The sequence below is a fragment of the Seriola dumerili genome, unplaced genomic scaffold (assembly GCF_002260705.1).
Source record: "Seriola dumerili isolate Sdu_G_001 unplaced genomic scaffold, Sdu_1.0 BDQW01000088.1, whole genome shotgun sequence".
Classification (NCBI taxonomy): Eukaryota; Metazoa; Chordata; class Actinopteri; order Carangiformes; family Carangidae; genus Seriola; species Seriola dumerili.
The window spans coordinates 5156972-5174193 of record NW_019174343.1 but is presented as its reverse complement, the minus strand read 5'-3'; the positions used below and the strand labels follow the sequence as shown (position 1 = coordinate 5174193).

General features: G+C 41.4%; 1 protein-coding gene across 3 annotated transcripts; it reads left to right on the top strand.

Annotated features, from left to right (window-relative positions):
- Positions 1 to 4039: 4039 nt before the first annotated feature.
- Positions 4040 to 17166, top strand: slc41a3 (solute carrier family 41 member 3). 3 transcript variants are annotated; one of them, XM_022745605.1, is made up of 10 exons: positions 4040 to 4616; positions 6213 to 6320; positions 6616 to 6687; positions 8088 to 8232; positions 8379 to 8525; positions 8843 to 8987; positions 9081 to 9130; positions 11868 to 12002; positions 14001 to 14149; positions 14301 to 17166. In XM_022745605.1, the coding sequence occupies exons 1-10, from the start codon at positions 4422 to 4424 to the stop codon at positions 14478 to 14480; spliced, it is 1326 nt and encodes a 441-aa protein (XP_022601326.1). In that variant the 5' UTR covers positions 4040 to 4421; the 3' UTR covers positions 14481 to 17166. The 3 variants fall into 3 exon arrangements, with proteins under 3 accessions (XP_022601326.1, XP_022601325.1, XP_022601327.1); XM_022745604.1 differs by having other exon boundaries at positions 9081 to 9160; XM_022745606.1 differs by lacking the exon at positions 6616 to 6687 and having other exon boundaries at positions 9081 to 9160.
- Positions 17167 to 17222: the final 56 nt, after the last annotated feature.

Sequence of the window (17222 nt, the reverse complement as noted above, 5' to 3'; positions counted from 1 at the left end):
ATAAGAACATACCAGGCCATTAGTGAAACAACTAAATACTGTATAATAGTATTTGGTTGTTTCACTAATGGCCTGGTATGTGCTTATACATACCAGGCCATTAGTGATATAAACTCTGATATAAACCTTAAATGTTGAGGTCGACTCTACATGCAATAACTGACTTCTCTGGACAGTTATAACACCTGCCAGTGTTAACAGTAGTGGCAGATTATGCGACTGGCCTTACCCAGAATTATACAAATGAATCCCCAACTATCATCAGTAATCATCTGTATAACAGAGAAAACAGCATTTATCACAGGCATACTGTATCACACGTGAGTGCCTGAGGGCAGGTTGACAGATTGAAAGACAAACAGTGTCGGGCTCTTCTGGTTGGCAGCAGTTTGGTTGGTACGATCACAGACATTGGCAGCAAGGCAGAGACAGACATGAATCTCAGCAGCAGTAACTGTCCTGACAAGATGGAGGAGGAGAAGCTCCACATTTCCTCCAGGGAGTCATCCGGGGTGATCTGCCTACAGGTGCTGCCTTCATACCTGCTGGCCGGGCTGGGCATGGTGACGGCCGGCACGCTGCTGGACCAGGTGCAGGTCAGTGACGCACTGGCAGGTGTTGAGTCAGGCGGCTCTGTAACACCAGAACAGATGATATGTGGTTCGAAATGCAGTAGAAAGTAATCTGCACCAAAATGAACATGCAAAGGCAAAATGTTGACATCGTGGATTGAACCATTTTACTACATTGATCTCATTTAATAAGAATGACTTCTTGTTAGATCATTTCCTGTTTGACGAGGTAACCACATCTGTCCAACAGTGTCACTCCATGTGTCTGAGGTGGTGGGGCTGGACTGCGGTGGTGCGGGTGTGGAGGTCACAGTGACCCAGTACGGTCTGTAAAGTGACCTTGCCCCATGGGAACAAATAAACACATCTTGGCTGCACATGAATTCAACTGTAGTACACAACTATGTATAAACTGGGAAACAAGGACACATGGGCAGGACACATGGGCAGAATGTCATTGTGAATTTAGGTACATTGTGAATATAACAGGTAGTTCACTTATTATCCAAATGCAAAGTTTTACAAGTTTCTGATTAAACCCTACAGTAGTCTTTTTATTGGATATCATTTTATTTCTTTTTAGATATTTGCATTTAATAATTCCCTTTTTAGGTATTTACCTTATTCTGAATCAACCAACTAGAGGCAGCTGATGTAGATAAACAAAGCAAACGGACAGAGTAGCTAACAATAATCCTCTTCAGCTTCTAAGTGTGGATATGTTGAGAGCTGGATGTGTCGTCACCTCTCAGCCTTTCTCAACTTCTATATTTTCTGCATTTTATTCATCTGACTGTTCATTTTATAATTACTTATTTATTCAATATTGAGCTTCTTTCAATTAAATCAAAAGAAAAATTGTTAGAAATTCGGACTGACGGCAATCAAAAGACAACTGCAACAGCCCTGTAAGTGCAAATGTCACTGACTGACTGACTGACTGACTGACTGACTGAGTGACACCATTGGTCAGCTGAATGCTGCATGACTGAGTCATAAGGTTAAACCATTGGTGGGCCGACTGAGTGTTAGAGTTTCCTCAAGTTTTTTTTCAAAAAAGCAGCTAGTGACGAATTTAGTGACTGACATTTAGTCACCTTTCTGTAGAAGAGAGTTGCTAGTATTGCCACGCAAGTGTGAGGTTGTGCCTTCCCTCCACAGGCACACCTCTCTGTGCCGACCACACGGCCGCTGACGGGAATGAGCTTCTAACTTTCTGAAGGATCATTTTACGAGTAAACATAGACAAAATCACAGTACAGTCTTTGTCTTTAATTTATGTGTTTGGTGATTTTGTGAGATGACGTCGTGGCTATAAAATCAGGATTTTAGCAGCAGCTTGGAAATGGCTTGGAAGTTAACGTGTAGTCTTCATGGGTCGTGTTTCAGTCACTACTTCATACTTGTTCTGTTGTCCGACAACAGAAACAGAAAAACATGGAAATGAGAACAGCCTCATCTTGAATTCAGCTGTGTTAGAATACTGTACACTGAGCACAGAGAGGAGGACAGAGGCAAACAGACACTTGGCAGAATGTAAGTAGCCTACAATGCGGTCCAGGTTTTGATCTAGTCTTGTCGTGTAGCTAATTGACAACTTACTTAGACAACAGAGCGGCAATGAATCATCAGTGACACTGAGACATGTTGACAGATGCTGTAGCTACAACTGTTGGACAGAGGCCAATGCCAGCATTATGTGAAAAGTAACGACAGGTTCAGGAATTCAAAAAGAATGCCTCACTACTGCACACTGACTGTTTTCAGACTGTGGTCAAAGAGTTCAACCTAAAAACTCCAAGGCATGTCCTCTCTTTTACTTTACTGCTGTACTTTTACTGTCAGATTCCCAAAATATGACAGAAGGTGAAAAGGAAAGGAAACTCTTCTCATCCCAACGAGCCATTTGACCTCCCAATTTATGTGTGCAAGCTCCATAAACCTGCAGGTACGCCTCATTCTTCAGAAGCTGTTGTTTCATAATCCAAAATTACAGCCGGTAGTCAGAGGGGGGAGCTGCAGAGAACAGAGCACCCACTCTAAGCCATGTCTCAAGGACACTTTGCAGCTGAGTCACTGTCCGTGTGTGTGTGTGTGTATATGCGTGTGTGTGTGTGTGTGTGTGTGTGCACGCATTAGTGTGATTGTGTGTGCCTGTGTTTCTGTAACAAAGTGTTAAAGTGTACAAGCTTATGTTCCTCCTGTGTATTTGCATGGTACAGTATGAACAGAAGCCAAACACTAGAACAAAGTGTCTGAACTCGTCTTATTTCTATCTTCTAGCAGCAGTTTAGGAGTGTATGTAACCTAGAGTCTGTATGTAGGGGCTGTAGGTTATATACTGTGCCAGGTAAATCTTCATGCAATATGGGATAGCAGATGACGTAACAAAACAGAAAGATGAAAACAGACAAATAAGTGACGTCATGAAAAAGTCCATGGGGATGACAGTTGGTGGCAGCCTGTGTTTCCCCCCATCAAGTAGGAGAAACTGTGTCCTTTACAGGCAGCAGCAGCAGCAGCAGCAGCAGCACGTGCTGGTGACAGGTACAGAACCTGCTGCTGCTCAGAGTGCGTCACCCACTCGTAGTGAGGACATCGAGGAGCAGGGCGAGGAGGAGCTATCAAAGAGGGGCAGAGCACAACTGCAGTATCCTCTGAACTGATCTGAAAGGAAAACAGGAGGAAGACTGAAGAAGAGCAGAGTCCTGATACAGTCTGGTCACCTTGCTCATACTCAGACGTCTGCAGCATCAAACCCTCTCACCCCCACACACACACACACACACACAGTCCTTCTTGTCCCTCCCTCCACCACAGAGCGCCGTCACGTCTCATCTGTCCGTCTGGAATCAGAGGGAAGCCCCCCGGCAACGACACCACATTCGCCGTAGCTCTTCAGTCAAGCCTCAGGCGTCCCACCGTCCATCAGCGTCCTCTTCACACAGCTCGCAGCCTGGACGGACATCCCGGTGTTCCCCTTATCAAAATGGGGAAGGGGCTCCAGAGTGGCGAAGCTCACACGGGGCACCAGCACAGCGGTGAGGAGCAAGAGAAGGAAGTGTGGAGGGAGAAGGAGGAGAAGGAGCGGCAGCACAGGAGGGCTGAGAAGAAACTGCTGGCCTTCTGGATGTCCCTGTCCCACAGGACCTGGACCTTCTTCAGGCCCCGCGACAGACCCGGCTTCCAGCGCTCTGCCTCGGCGGCCCGCCTGCTGAAGAGTGAGGCATGAGAAGAGAAAGTGTGTGTGTGTAGCTGTAGTGAGTGCATGCATGTGTGTGTATGTGTGTGTGTGTGTGTGTGTGTGGAGGTCTGTCAGTAGCAGAGTGTCAGAAGAGGCCTCACAGACCTGCTGTCAAGTGGACCTGTGTGTGTGTGTGTGTGTGTGTGTGTGTGTGTGTGTGTGTGTGTGTGTGTGTGTAATCCATTCAAGTGGATGAAAGCAACTTCCTCCGACTAGTCCACCATTTGCAAAAGTACTTTGTGTTGCTGCCCTGCCAGAGCGGGAGTGACAGGTGAAGGGCAAAACAAGCTTGTTGAGTCTTTCTTTCTCGCAGGAAAAAAAAAAAACTTAAAGAAGAACTGTTTTCACCAAAGAACCATCAGCTGTGACTTTCGAAAGAGGCCGGTGCGAGAACTTGGGAACACACAGACAGAAAGAAATATTCCTCTCTTCTTCACCACTTCTCCCTCAATCGAGATGGATCGTCACATCCTCCTCAAATCACCCTGACTAATCCAACACAAAGTTTCAGGAGCAGATTTTTGTGGCACAGAGGAACTGTCCCTCCCCACCAGCACATCGCAGCAGGGCTTTCCGTGCAGCGATGGGTTAACAGCGGATCAGCCATGGTGGTGACCCATCTGGCTCTGGAGCTGCGTTTCCAGGGGAAGAAGCTGAGGGGCTTCACGTGTAAACTGACCCGCTCAGCCCACGGCTTCCTGCCAGAGAGCTCGTGGGTCATCGCAGCCCAGGTCCTGCTGCCGTACCTGGTGTCTGGCCTGGGCATGGTGGCAGCTGGGATACTCATGGATATAGTGCAAGTATGGAAAAAGTGCTTGTGCGTGTGAGGTTACATGTTTCCACTGATACTGGTTTCTTATGATGAGTCATGTGGAAACACTAGCAACAGATACTAGACAGGCTTTTTCATGATCACCACTGTTTTCCATGATTTCATTTTTTCCTGTATCATTATCATGTAAAGGGGAGGTGAGTTGCTGAAAGGCAGAGGGAGTCAGACAAAGGATGAATGTGATGTTTATGTTCTTAAATCTGTCATCTATGGACAATCCTTGCAGACAAAAAACACTTTAGAAAAAAAAAGAAAAAAAAAAAAAAAAACACCACAAAAATCTCCTCCAGCAGGATTTGGCTCCGTAATTATTATATATTTACATACAAATGACAGAACATACAGGAGGACAAACAGCAGAGTCAGAAACCGAGACAGAGCCACCTGATAGCTCTCACCCTGTTTAACCTCTTGTAAATATCACACCAGCAGCATGACATGACTGAATTATGCAGCAGGTCAGCCAGCCGCTGGTTGAAGCATAAAGAGCCGACAGATCAGGTTTCAGTTACAATTTATCAAATCCATCCACACTCACAGGCCAAACGGTCATGGTGAGAGGTTGAGAGAAGCATGATTAGCCTATTAGCATATTTAAATATACAACAGGCACTTACTGTACTGTATATATGTTGTTGAGTATGTGCCTTTAAAAGGGGACTCAACAAGTCTGTTTACAGTTCTTTACTACTATGTATCTGAAAAATATATAAAGCCTGACTCAAATGATGTCACTTGAGTCAGCATCATTTCAGACTAAAGACTATAAGTTTGAAAATTTACAATCTGTCTCTGTAACCTGCTCCTCCTATCGGCCAGAGGCTACATTCGCTGCTTTTAGTTGCCTTGTGGGTAATGTAGGTGCCAGGTTTTGACAAAGAAGAACATGTGATTTAAGAAAGGTGATGTCTCTGGTTCTGCTGTGTTGATTCTGATAACTGTCCATCATAGGCCAACAGTGTTATAGGAGTGCAATGCTGAACCGGAGGAGAACTCTTTCAAAGCCCCTGTTTTTCTCAAAAAAAACCTTAATATTCATGAATAGACGAGCAGCAAAGGTTTGACAAAGTTTGAAAATGTATCAATAGTTGAACACTCAAAAACCTATTCAGGACTGTCATTGCGTTTTCAATAAGTTGCTAAATCCATATCGGTGCAGGAAAGTATGTGATACCACTTTCTTAAAGTGGAGACTCGTCCACTTCAAACTGGTGAGAAAAATAAAACAAGAACTGCACAGAAGGAAATAGCTCATGTGAAATGACCAAGGCTGCTTTAAATTGGCAGAAAATCCCGTGTTCATATGCGACCATGTCTGAGAAAATAGGTTTTCAAGTCCTTTAAGAAGGCCTCATTTACTGTAAGTGATTCAAAGGCTCATTGTTGTGTGTTTCTGACATTTGCAGTGTAGTGAGAATAAGAAACATTAACCTCCATTGGTGGGTTTTTGAAGTATTACAGTACGAGTCTAAATGCTCTTGCTATGCGATTCACTGTGTGTATTTGAACAGGGGGCTGGTTGGGAACAGACCGTCCACTGAAAGACCACTGTGGTGTTTTTCAGCACTGGGAGGTGTTCACTGAGATCTCAGAGGTGTTTATCTTGGTGCCAGCCCTGGTGGGGCTGAAGGGGAATCTGGAGATGACATTGGCATCCAGACTGTCAACAGCAGTGAGTGGAAACACACTCACTCACTCACTCACTCACACACACACACACACACACACACACAGACACACTCAGAAAGAAACAGATACAATCATTTTTTATTTGGTCTGTTTTTTTTTCTTATTATTATCTATCCACATGTAGACAAATCAGATATTCATCAGGGTGATTCTGACATCACTCATACCAGCAATTAGATTAGACCTGTAAAACTTTATGGTGACCAGTGATAATTAACTTTCCACTGTAACACTTGGAAAACATGTGATGTGTTAAGTAAAACCATGTGCGTCCACAGGCCAACACAGGGCAGATGGATGAGGCTCAGCAACAGTGGAGGATGGTGTTCTGTAATCTGGCTCTCATTCAGGTGACACACTCATTAATCCTATTAATAACACACTGCACACTTTACTCTTCTGGCTTCAAGACACTTGAGTTTAACTCAAGGAGCTTTGCTGCCCTGATCCTCCCCCTCTGTCAGAGCACTTCACTCATGCATTATACAGACCAGATGACGGTGGCAGATAAAATGGTCGTTATGATAAGACTCTGGAGCATAAAATCCAAGAATTGGGCTCATTCTTCCATTGCCTGCTTATACGTAAAGCCCCTGTACCTGGTCAGTTAAGCCAGTGCTTCACATCAAGGACCCTAAACTGACGCAAAGTAGACCACAGACCCACGCCTGATAACGTTTTTGCTTTGAGATGTTTGATTATAGAAAGTGTTTGAGTCCCATGAACCAAACTAGTCATACATTCTGTCATTGTGTTACTTGGATGGAATTATAGTGAAAATGAATTATTTAATTGAATGAATTACTTTTTCCTGGAAACCCCCTCAAGGACCCCTGGGGGTCCCTGGAACCCACTTTGAGAACCGCTTAGCTAAGTAAGCCCTTGACTCTTCATTGTGTTGGATCATGCAATGAATAATGCTCAAACACAGACACTCAGGCACGTCTAATTGAAACTGATATGACAAATACAATAACGTGGAAATATGTATTAGGCAGTGATGGTTTATCTGAGTCTGCTCAAACACAACAGAATGGCTCGTTTGTTAAGTGCACAACATAATTATTTATTTGACCAATTAAGTACTGAAAAAGTGCGTGAAACTCATTAGCACATCAATAAATCATGCTGCAAACATTCTTTTAAAGGGGACATACAACATTAATACACAATGCTGAGCTTAGCCACCGACCTCGCGTATGTTGCAATGAACCGGAGCAGTTTCAGTCGCCAGTGCTATTTACCTACTAGTATGCACACATGGATATATGAATTTATGGAGTGATGAATGAATTGGATTTTCAGATAAAGAAGTTAATAGGTTGTGTCACCGTCTTATTTGTCTTCTTGTGAAACCACGGTGGTGTAGAAGATGAAGTATAGCAGATGCAGTCTTGTAAATAGTTTTCAGTTTCAAATAGAAAAGAAAGGTTAAGATTAGATGAGACACAGTATCCTCCTCTTCTCCTGTTTAGATTCTCTGTGTTAACGTGTATTTTTCAGGTGCAGATGATATACATCAAGGTACAGATATAATATCGACCTGCAGGATGGTGATTTCCAATTCTGTTTTTTTTCACACATTTTCCATGCCTCGCTATCATTTACATCTTAATGCTGTCTTCTGTCTTTTCCTGACTGAAGACTGACAGATAGATTTAGGTAAATAGATGTATAGGTACATACTGCAGATAAGAGAGATCTATAGATTGCTAAATAAATTCACCTCTGCTCTGTCCTCCACCTCCAGGTGCAGGCCACGGTTGTGGGCTTCCTGGCAGCGGTTGCAGCAGTGGTTCTCGGGGGTCTGACCAGGGGGAGAGTGGATGTTATCCAGGCTGCTATCCTGTGTGCCAGCAGCGTCACCACTGCTTTCATTGCTGCCCTGTCTCTAGGTCAGACAAAGGCACAAGCCCACTTTGAGAACCACTTAGCTAATGGCTGATGATACAGAGTAGATACACAGAATACAGTAGAGTCTATGAACTTAGTGTCTTGTTCTTTGTCTTCTACCTCAAGTCTTTGTCGTATGCTTTGTCAGGTCTGGTGATGGTGGCAGTGATCATTGGCTCCAGGAAAGTGGGCATCAACCCGGATAACGTGGCTACACCCATCGCTGCCAGCCTTGGAGATCTCATCACTCTGTCTTTGCTCGCTGGTGTCAGCAGCTTCTTCTTCTGTTACAGAGGTCAGAGGTCACAAACACGGTCACTCTCAGTGCATTGTTTGTTGCCCCTGTGATACCAGTTTGTTTGTAAAAGAGGTTGGAACCTGTTTCAAATCAGTTACTTTGATAGAAAAGGGTCTTTGCAAGAGATGAGGAGCAGAAGATTCACACAATTTCAAGTCAGCATTATTGTTGTGATGGAGTATTTCAGCCAGAAGAGGGCAGCAAAGTCAACAACTGACAAAGAGACGGTGTCCGTGAATCTGTTTGTTTTCTTCCCTAAAAAAATAAATCAAAAAGACATTGACTGATTTATTCTGTGCTATGTTGTCCTGCAGACATGTGGTACCTGCCTCCCGTGGTGTGTGGCCTCTTGCTGCTCCTCATCCCGGCGTGGGTCATTATTGCCTGTCGCTCTCCACCAGTCAGAGAGGTCCTCAGGTCAGGCTGGCAGCCGGTCATTTTGGCCATGTCCATCAGCAGGTGAGCCGACAGCCGGCGGGAATCTCATAGCCACAGCATTTTCACAAAGGTGTCCCGCTGAGACTCACGCACTGTGTGTTGTCTTCTTCCCAGTATTGGTGGTCTGATTCTGGATAAGACAGTGAGTAATCCAGACTTTGAAGGTATGGCAGTGCTCACCCCGGTCATCAATGGTGAGCAGAAAATGAACTCTACTTACCTTTAACTCCTACTATTTAGCATTTATAAGCAATATATAAAAACAATATATAAAAACTTAAATTGTTGTACACTATAATGATATTTTAAGCAGATGTAAGGGTGTTTTCATTCATGTATTTTGAATAAACAGGTACTGAAGTATAAAATAAATACACCTTTACAGTAGTTTATAAAGTATTTATTGTCTCTTTATACACACAAATCATTCACGAGAAATTTTCATCTGGGGACTTGAATTTTTAGAACTGAACAGTGTTCAGTATTTAATTTAAGTGTTTATATTTAAGTGCCCAATATTGAAAAAAATGTGTTTTAATTTGAACTCTAATTTACGAAATTGCAACATCAAATTGACAACTAACATTCAACCGTAAGTCAATGTTGATTCAGTTTCATAGTTAGGTTCTCAGTTGCTTATAAGATTAAAATCTTTATGTCATTATTTGCATTATACCACACTATAGAGTGTTAGCATGTTTTATTAGTGTAGTAGTGTAGTGTTCAATCCATCCAGTAAATGTTGAGATATGTAAATATGTATGTAAAGATTTCACAGGACAAGTGAACACATCAACATGCAGGTGGCACTAAAGGACAAGTCAGGGTGTCACTTTAGTACATTTATCTGACAGCTGTGGTTGCTGGGTACTTTACATATTGAAGGCTTTACACACACACACACACACACACACACACACACACACACACACACACACACACACACACACACACACACACACAGTGTTTTCAGCTGAACTGGCTGATTAGACCTCTAGTCCGGTGTAAGGTGTGAGGGGCTGTGCAGGCATAGAACCAAACTCTATGGGTACATCTCACTTCCTTTAATGGCATCCATCTCTTCCTCACTTGTGTCTTTTCCTTACCTCCTACTGGAAATGTTGCAAGGAGAGAGAAAACAAGGAAATATGTGAAATTGAAATGAAATTTAGATGTCCTTTCCTCTGAATCATCTCAGGTGACGTCTCCTTTCTTTTGACATCAGCACAGCAGAGTGTTTATACATCATGTTGTTCAGCTGAATGTCTTCCACAGAGGATGGTCTCATGCATCCTTGCTCATGGCTCCTCAGGGATCCCTCCTTGCTCTTTGCTCCTCGCTCCTCACAGCAGAAATAAGAGCTTTGAGACTTCTTTCAAGATGGAGGACGATTTCCAGGTGACGTGAGGATCAAGGAGCAAAGGAACAATTGAATCAGGGAAATGAGATGTACCCTATGCTCTAATAATGAAATGGATCAGAAGTAACAATTCAATAATATATAATAATGTACTGACAGGGTTCACTTTGTGTAATGAATACTTAAGTACATTTTTCTGAAAGCACTTTTAACTTGTACCACAGTAATTGTAGACAGTGGTATTGGTGGTATACTTTTACTTAAGTAAAGCATCTAAAAACTTCCACTTTCCAGGGCTCAAGAGATGAAGTTAGGATAATAACTTTCATCACTTCTATCTAAGATAGATATCATTGTGGATATAATCCCTTTAATTGAAGATGAAACAATTTATGCCACGTGCTCTAAGCAAAGAAATGAACACTGACATGTTTTCCCTGAAGGAGAAAGCAGAGCTGGGATTTGGGCTTATGGTGTTTAAACAGTCCTAATCTTTGAAGAATGATAATTAAACGTCATAACTAGCTTCATTATTATCAATAAAAAAGCCTTGTGCCAACTGATGTCATGTGGAAATTGCTGAAGCATGCAGGTGCCCTGCAGCTATCACTGTCACCCTGACAGTGAAGAACTAACAGTGCTAAAGGCTAAGCTCAACTTTTAAAAGGCTTCGGATATGAAGTATTAATCAGTCATGAGGTATTGAAGTGCTGCTGCATATGAGCAGTCTGTCCTCCCTGTCAAAGGAACCTCAGAGAGGCCAGATCTTAACCGACTGAAGTTCGTCGCTCACAAAGCAGCATACTAAGTAGAGAGCAATAACAATGGTCTTTACATAAACCACAGGCCTGATCAGAATGCCAACTATGCATTCACTGGCTCCTGTTTCCGCAGCATCTCTGCCAGCTTCAGTGCTACCAAAGACTCCTGCATGTATTGCCATCCCAGGACAGGAAGTACATTTGCATTCCAATTCAGCGCTCTTCCCTCCTGCCCTGTTGACCAGAAACACTCCTCCTGTTTGGCCCAAATGATCCATGTGCTTTAAAGCTCTGCAAGCCAAGAGGTTCTGTTCTGCTCCTAATGAAATCAGCCTGAGGGGAGAGTAATACTACGATGAATATGGCACAACATCCAGACTGACTTTTCCAGATATTTAGAGAAATAAGTCTCATGGGAGCCTGTGAGTTAGGGATAACTGCTGAATAGATTTTAAGCAGAATTACTGTTTGGATAGTGAACCATTTTTCCATGTTATATTGTGCAGTGACTTCTCAGCCTTTTGTATGGAAAAGAGAACAATGGCAAATGAAGATGGTGATGCAGTTTGTCCAGTATGATTGTACCATGAAAGCTGAACATTGGCAAATACCTAAGTAAAACCATATCAGTATTAAAACACACTTGTTTTTGGTTGGATCTTGAAATGCAGTTCTATATTTTATCGTCTTATTCCAAGTTTGATTAAATGTTTATTTTGAAAACTGATCATTACTAGACTCTGGTAATACTTACATCAGTTCTTCTCTATCTCCATGCAGGTGTAGGGGGAAACCTGGTGGCCATCCAGGCCAGCAGGATGTCCACCTACCTCCACTACTGGAGTGTCCCTGGAGCTCTTCCATTTAAAATGAGTGGGAACTGTCCTGGACCTTGTGCTACCTTCTGCTCCTCAGGTCAGAGATAAATACATGACTACAAGGTGCTGCGTACAACTGTAGCATCAGAAATTATGTTTTTATTCCAAATAATTTAACTTGAGTATTCAAGTTTTATTTTGGCTGGATTGCAAAGATGGGGCCAACCCTATAAACACAAATCTGTGACTGACTGACTGACTGATATACTGTGTCTCTTGCTATTTTGAGTGCATAAGTACGTTCAGTTTGAGTTTGAGTTTCCCAATTAGCCCTTGCTCTTTCAAAATTAAATGTCCGCAACAGTTTCTATTAGGGGGTTGTTTACAGCCTGCAGTGTTTCCAACTTTGAGAGAGATTTAGAGAGTTTTGGGAAATACTCTTATTTACTTTCTTGTCAAGAGTTAGATGAGAAGATCAATAGTACTCTGACTTCTGTGCAGAAAGTACAAAGCTGCAGCCAGCAGCTAGTCACAAAGAACATCAATGCTAAGATACTAACTGATTTTAGACCAGTTGCCTCGAATCCACTAATAATTGTTAATTGTTAAAAACCTTGTTTTGTCGACTGTGGATGGAAAACTTGATCCACTGCAATTAGCTTATCAGGGAAGGAAGTGTGTGGAGGATGCAAACCTTTTTATACTTAAAGGAGCTATTTCTATTATTAGTCTATTTTTGCTATTGCTACATAGCCAGTGTTAACATTAACAGCTTCTTACCAGTCAAGAAGAAACGTGAGTTCAGCATCAAACTTCATTCCTAACTCACCGAGAGCTGCCTCCAGAGGTGGAAAGCAATATCAGTGTTAACTCCTGTCTCTATCATATCTTTTCTTTTACTGAAGTTAGCATGCTAACCAGCTAGCTCCGGCCCGTCTCATCTCTTTCCAATCTGCCCTGAAGACATAGCGCTGCTCAGAGGATGTATTATAACCTCTTACTATACTATACAGAATTTGTAGTTATGTCCACAGGCTCGCTACAAGCGTGCATCCTTTTGCCCTTACTCGACGCTGTGTTACTGTACCTTCTCCAAGGTTCAGAATCAGACCATGGCAACGCTCTTCCTCAATTTATTTCTTGGTGTGATAATGACTTCTTATACTTAAATGCAATTAAAAACAAAGAACTAATGTTTTACATGCAACTGATGCAGCCATAGAGTGCATAATACACAATGAAAGTGTAGAAATTGTCACAACATACAAATATCTGGGTACTGTTTTCGGTGACCATCTTAAATCTGACATGAAGAATTCAACTTCTCCACAAACTAAATTCTTTTATTGAGAGCCTTTTGCGCTTTTTTTTTTTTTTACCAGAGTCAAACAAGGAGACCTGAATTCTTTCTGCAACCAACAAATCCTCTGTAAAGCTCAGGGTCTTACTTACTTATTACTGTGCATTTTTTTGCAAGTGATTTTCTCAGTTGCTATCCAGGGCTACCATCCAGGTCTACTTTATAGATTTTATTTTACATTTTACTTCCCTGGCATATTTGTTTTTGTTTTTGTGTTCCTCTGTGTACAAGTTGCTCGTAACTAATTGCCCCTAGTGGGATTAATAAAGTTGTTCTGAGTTTGACTTTGAAGAATAGTTAGTTTGGTTCTGTCCAAAGGTAACAGTTTTAGTGATGCAAAACGTGAAGTGTAAAAACAATATATGAAGATGTGTTCATTTGTGAGGGTTAGAGGTACTGATAAACATTTATTAACTTGGCTTCAGCTACATACAGGCCTGGAATGACTCTCTTTTAAGAAAGAAAATAACTTAAGAATATTTCCCAAGTTATCAAACTATTCCTTTATTACAAGTTTGTTTGTACCTGAAAATAAGTTTATGGGAAATGAAGTAAATTTAATAATGCCACTGGTTCAAGATAGATGCATCAGTTAGTTCTACCACAGTTTCCATTGTTAAAACCAGCACACAGCAAAAAGCTCTAGTGCTTCTGAGAAACACATTTTTAAAAGTTAAACGACACTGAGCATAGAAGTTCACATATCTTGTAACTACTCGTTCTGTGTTTACCCAGATGTGAACTCCAAATCTGCCAGAGTCCTGGTCATCTTCGTGGTCCCAGGTCACCTCCTCTTCCTTTACACCATCCACCTCCTGCAGGGAGGCCATATTGCCATGACACCCACCTTCGTCATCTGCTACCTGTCTGCAGCTCTGCTTCAGGTCAAATAACCAGATAAACCTTTTGCCATTCATACTGCCAGAAAAAACTCCTTCAAGATTTAATTAAAATTGACTTGTAAGTGTCTTTGATTTCCTTCAATCTGAGATATTCTCATTTGAAACTTTGACTCCAACAACTGTCATTATCCAGGTGGTGATTTTGCTTTACGTGGCCAGGCTGGTGGTGTCCTGGTTGTGGCAAAGGGGACTGGATCCAGACAATTTCTCCATCCCCTACCTCACAGCTCTGGGTGACCTGCTGGGGACTGGCTTTTTGGCTCTGAGCTTCAGACTGATTCTGATGTTCGGTTCAACTGGGACTGGAGTCTGACACAGACAAGTGTTCCTGTACATCCTGAATGTAATGTTCCCTTAAATGCAAGTGGCTGAAGCACACTGCAAAGCCCACTGGGCTTCCTTCAAGAGAGAAGGTGAGGAAAAAAGAATATAGGAGGCAAGTATGGCATCAATACAGATGCACTATGGGACATTTTGAGCACAGAAAAATATTTTTTGCAAGCACATCAATTCTACTTTGTAGACAAATGATCATGCAGAGAATGATTTACTTTGAGCGAACATAAATCTATTCTGTGCTCAATAGATGTATTTGAATGTTCAATAGAATTATTTGCATGTTCAGTTATCCAAGTGAACAGTAATAAACTCTGAATTTACTAATTTACTCTCTAATTCCCCCCAATTTGCACATATTAAGCCAGCACTTTATGAAACTGCCTCATAATCGTACAGAGATGAGAGGGAAAACAGGAGAGACTGAGTTTCACCCCGACAGACACAGTCTGCTGCTATTCAGTTTACAGCTTACATACAGATGGCACATTGGTTGGCACACCTTTACAATCATGCCACAATTGTGGCCTGTCTAAAAACTGGAGTCATTTTTGGTAAGGTGTTTTTTGTCTCCAGTGGTTATTGATTACAGCTAATCTGAAAGAGGGGAGCAGGGAAGCACTGGGGAAATGCTAAGTAGGGACACACATACATGAAAGTACTGAATGTATTTTTGGTTGCTTATGAAATTTTCTAAAATTATACATGTCATTTAGTCTCTACTAAGCTTTTTCGGTATGGTAGGTGCTGTAGCTGACATATGGTTGCTAGGTGAGCAATAGCTAACTAACCTAGCTGGCTAACTTGATTATTACCATAAATGTTTTAATCCAGTAGCACAATTAAGTGCTTGTAAAAAATGCAAACATGCAACCTTGACTTGAGTGTAATATTTATATTGCAAGCTAATTTACAAATTCCTAATAGCAACCAGATGAATGCACTGAGATGTAGCGAACTGTCCAACAAAATTGTATCTTAGATTTAGAATTTTTTGTAGTTTAAAGGCACAGTTTCAGTTTTTTTTAAAGGAACTACATAAACTAGCTTAGTTAGATGCTGTTTATTTAGCAGAGCACATAATTACAGAGGCAGCTGAGTGAGTGGTTAAAGATCTTTATCTAATATATTATTTTGTTGCTACATTTCATTTTAAAAGAATGCTATTAGGTCATTAGTAGTAGTTAGTTCACTAGCTACATAAATTTTACTGAGGTAAATCATTTAGCGGTACTTTTTTCAAAGGTACTGAGTATTATGCCTTGTCTGAGTAGTTGGCAATAATCAAGTTAGCCAGTTAGCTTAGTTAGCAACCGCTAAGTCAGCTACGGTCTACCAAGATAGCTGGGTGGAGACTAACTTAAAAGTGGTTGATAAAACTAGCTATGTAACCAAGACTGTATTCACTACTTTTGTGTGGGTGCGGTGACCTTAGTTTTTTTACTCCTTCCCTAGTAACTGATAATCCTACTAGCAAATTGGAGAAACAGCCAATCAGAAATGACCTATTCCAATTGTTTTGATTGCTTAAATTGTGGCTGTAACACTGTGTTGGGTTGAGCAAGACAGATATGAGCAGAGATGTTGAGAGATCAAGATAAACATAGTTCCAGGGCACACAGAGCAGGGAATTAGAGAGGAAATGAACAAAACTGAGTGAGAGGTTATTGTTGTGCACTTTATCTATAATAACAAATACATTAGTTGAACAGAACAGATTTTTGTTTGCACAAATTAAATGAATCTTCCGTGGTAATAGTTCACCCACATATAAATTGTTTTCCGGGCTCAAAATATTCCTTCACCCTCGGGATTGAGGCACAGATATGAGACCACTGATAATGAGCTGCAAAAAGAAAAAACAACCTGGCATGACTATAGAAAGAGAAGCTGAGGATTGTGTGGACTTACTTTGCACTTTGCTCTCCATATTTGCCAGCTCACTTTGGTCAGCAGTTGTACAATGTTCCCTGGAGTTTCACTGACCTCGATATCAACACCACCAAGCTTGGCTCTGTAGAAGCATCTAAAATGGATAGTGGGAATACTGTAGAACCACTGTATTGTTAACTGTTGACACATTCTGTACACCCATTGTCAGCTATTAAATGTTAGATGGCATTTGATTGTATTATGACGATAATAATATATAACTGAGTGTAAATGTATATTAACATAAATCAGATGCTGCACTGTCTGGAGGAATGTTAGGTTTTATTGTGTTTATTTTAGGTAGATTTGTGCCTTTAAACCGTGATAAGCCTTCAGTTCTCTGATGAGTTTGGTGTTGCAAAATTTCTACGGGATATTTTATTTTTTGTGCAGCACAGTGCCACTGAATATACCCTGTACTATTTAACTGTCCCTGCGTTACTATGTTTTCCAGATATAGACAGTACAGATATTTCTTTGTGCTATTTTTGTGTAAAAATGATTTAGTAAGCGTCTCTCTGTATGGGGCCTTATCAATTGTTTGATATGCACTTTTAGAAAGATGTTTGTCTTTAGTGATCTGAAAATAGCATCTAAAGATGGTAATAATCTTATTTTCACAGTGACAGCGAGCTTGACTGGACTTTGTAGTGCCATCACATTTGTAAAAACCTCTAGATGACATCTCTGCAACCATGATTTGTCATTTAAATAAAATACTTATATGTAAATCATGACTTTCTGAGGGATATCTGTACAGGAGTATGTCAAGAATTAGGATAGGTTC

Bases quoted from the DNA above. Each gene is read 5' to 3' on its own strand.
- slc41a3 (XM_022745604.1), top strand. From the start codon at position 4,422: ATGGTGGTGACCCATCTGGCTCTGGAGCTGCGTTTCCAGGGGAAGAAG. The intron at 4,617-6,212 runs GTATGGAAAAAG...GGTGTTTTTCAG, and splicing joins TACTCATGGATATAGTGCAA to CACTGGGAGGTGTTCACTGA. The intron at 14,150-14,300 runs GTCAAATAACCA...GTCATTATCCAG, and splicing joins TGTCTGCAGCTCTGCTTCAG to GTGGTGATTTTGCTTTACGT.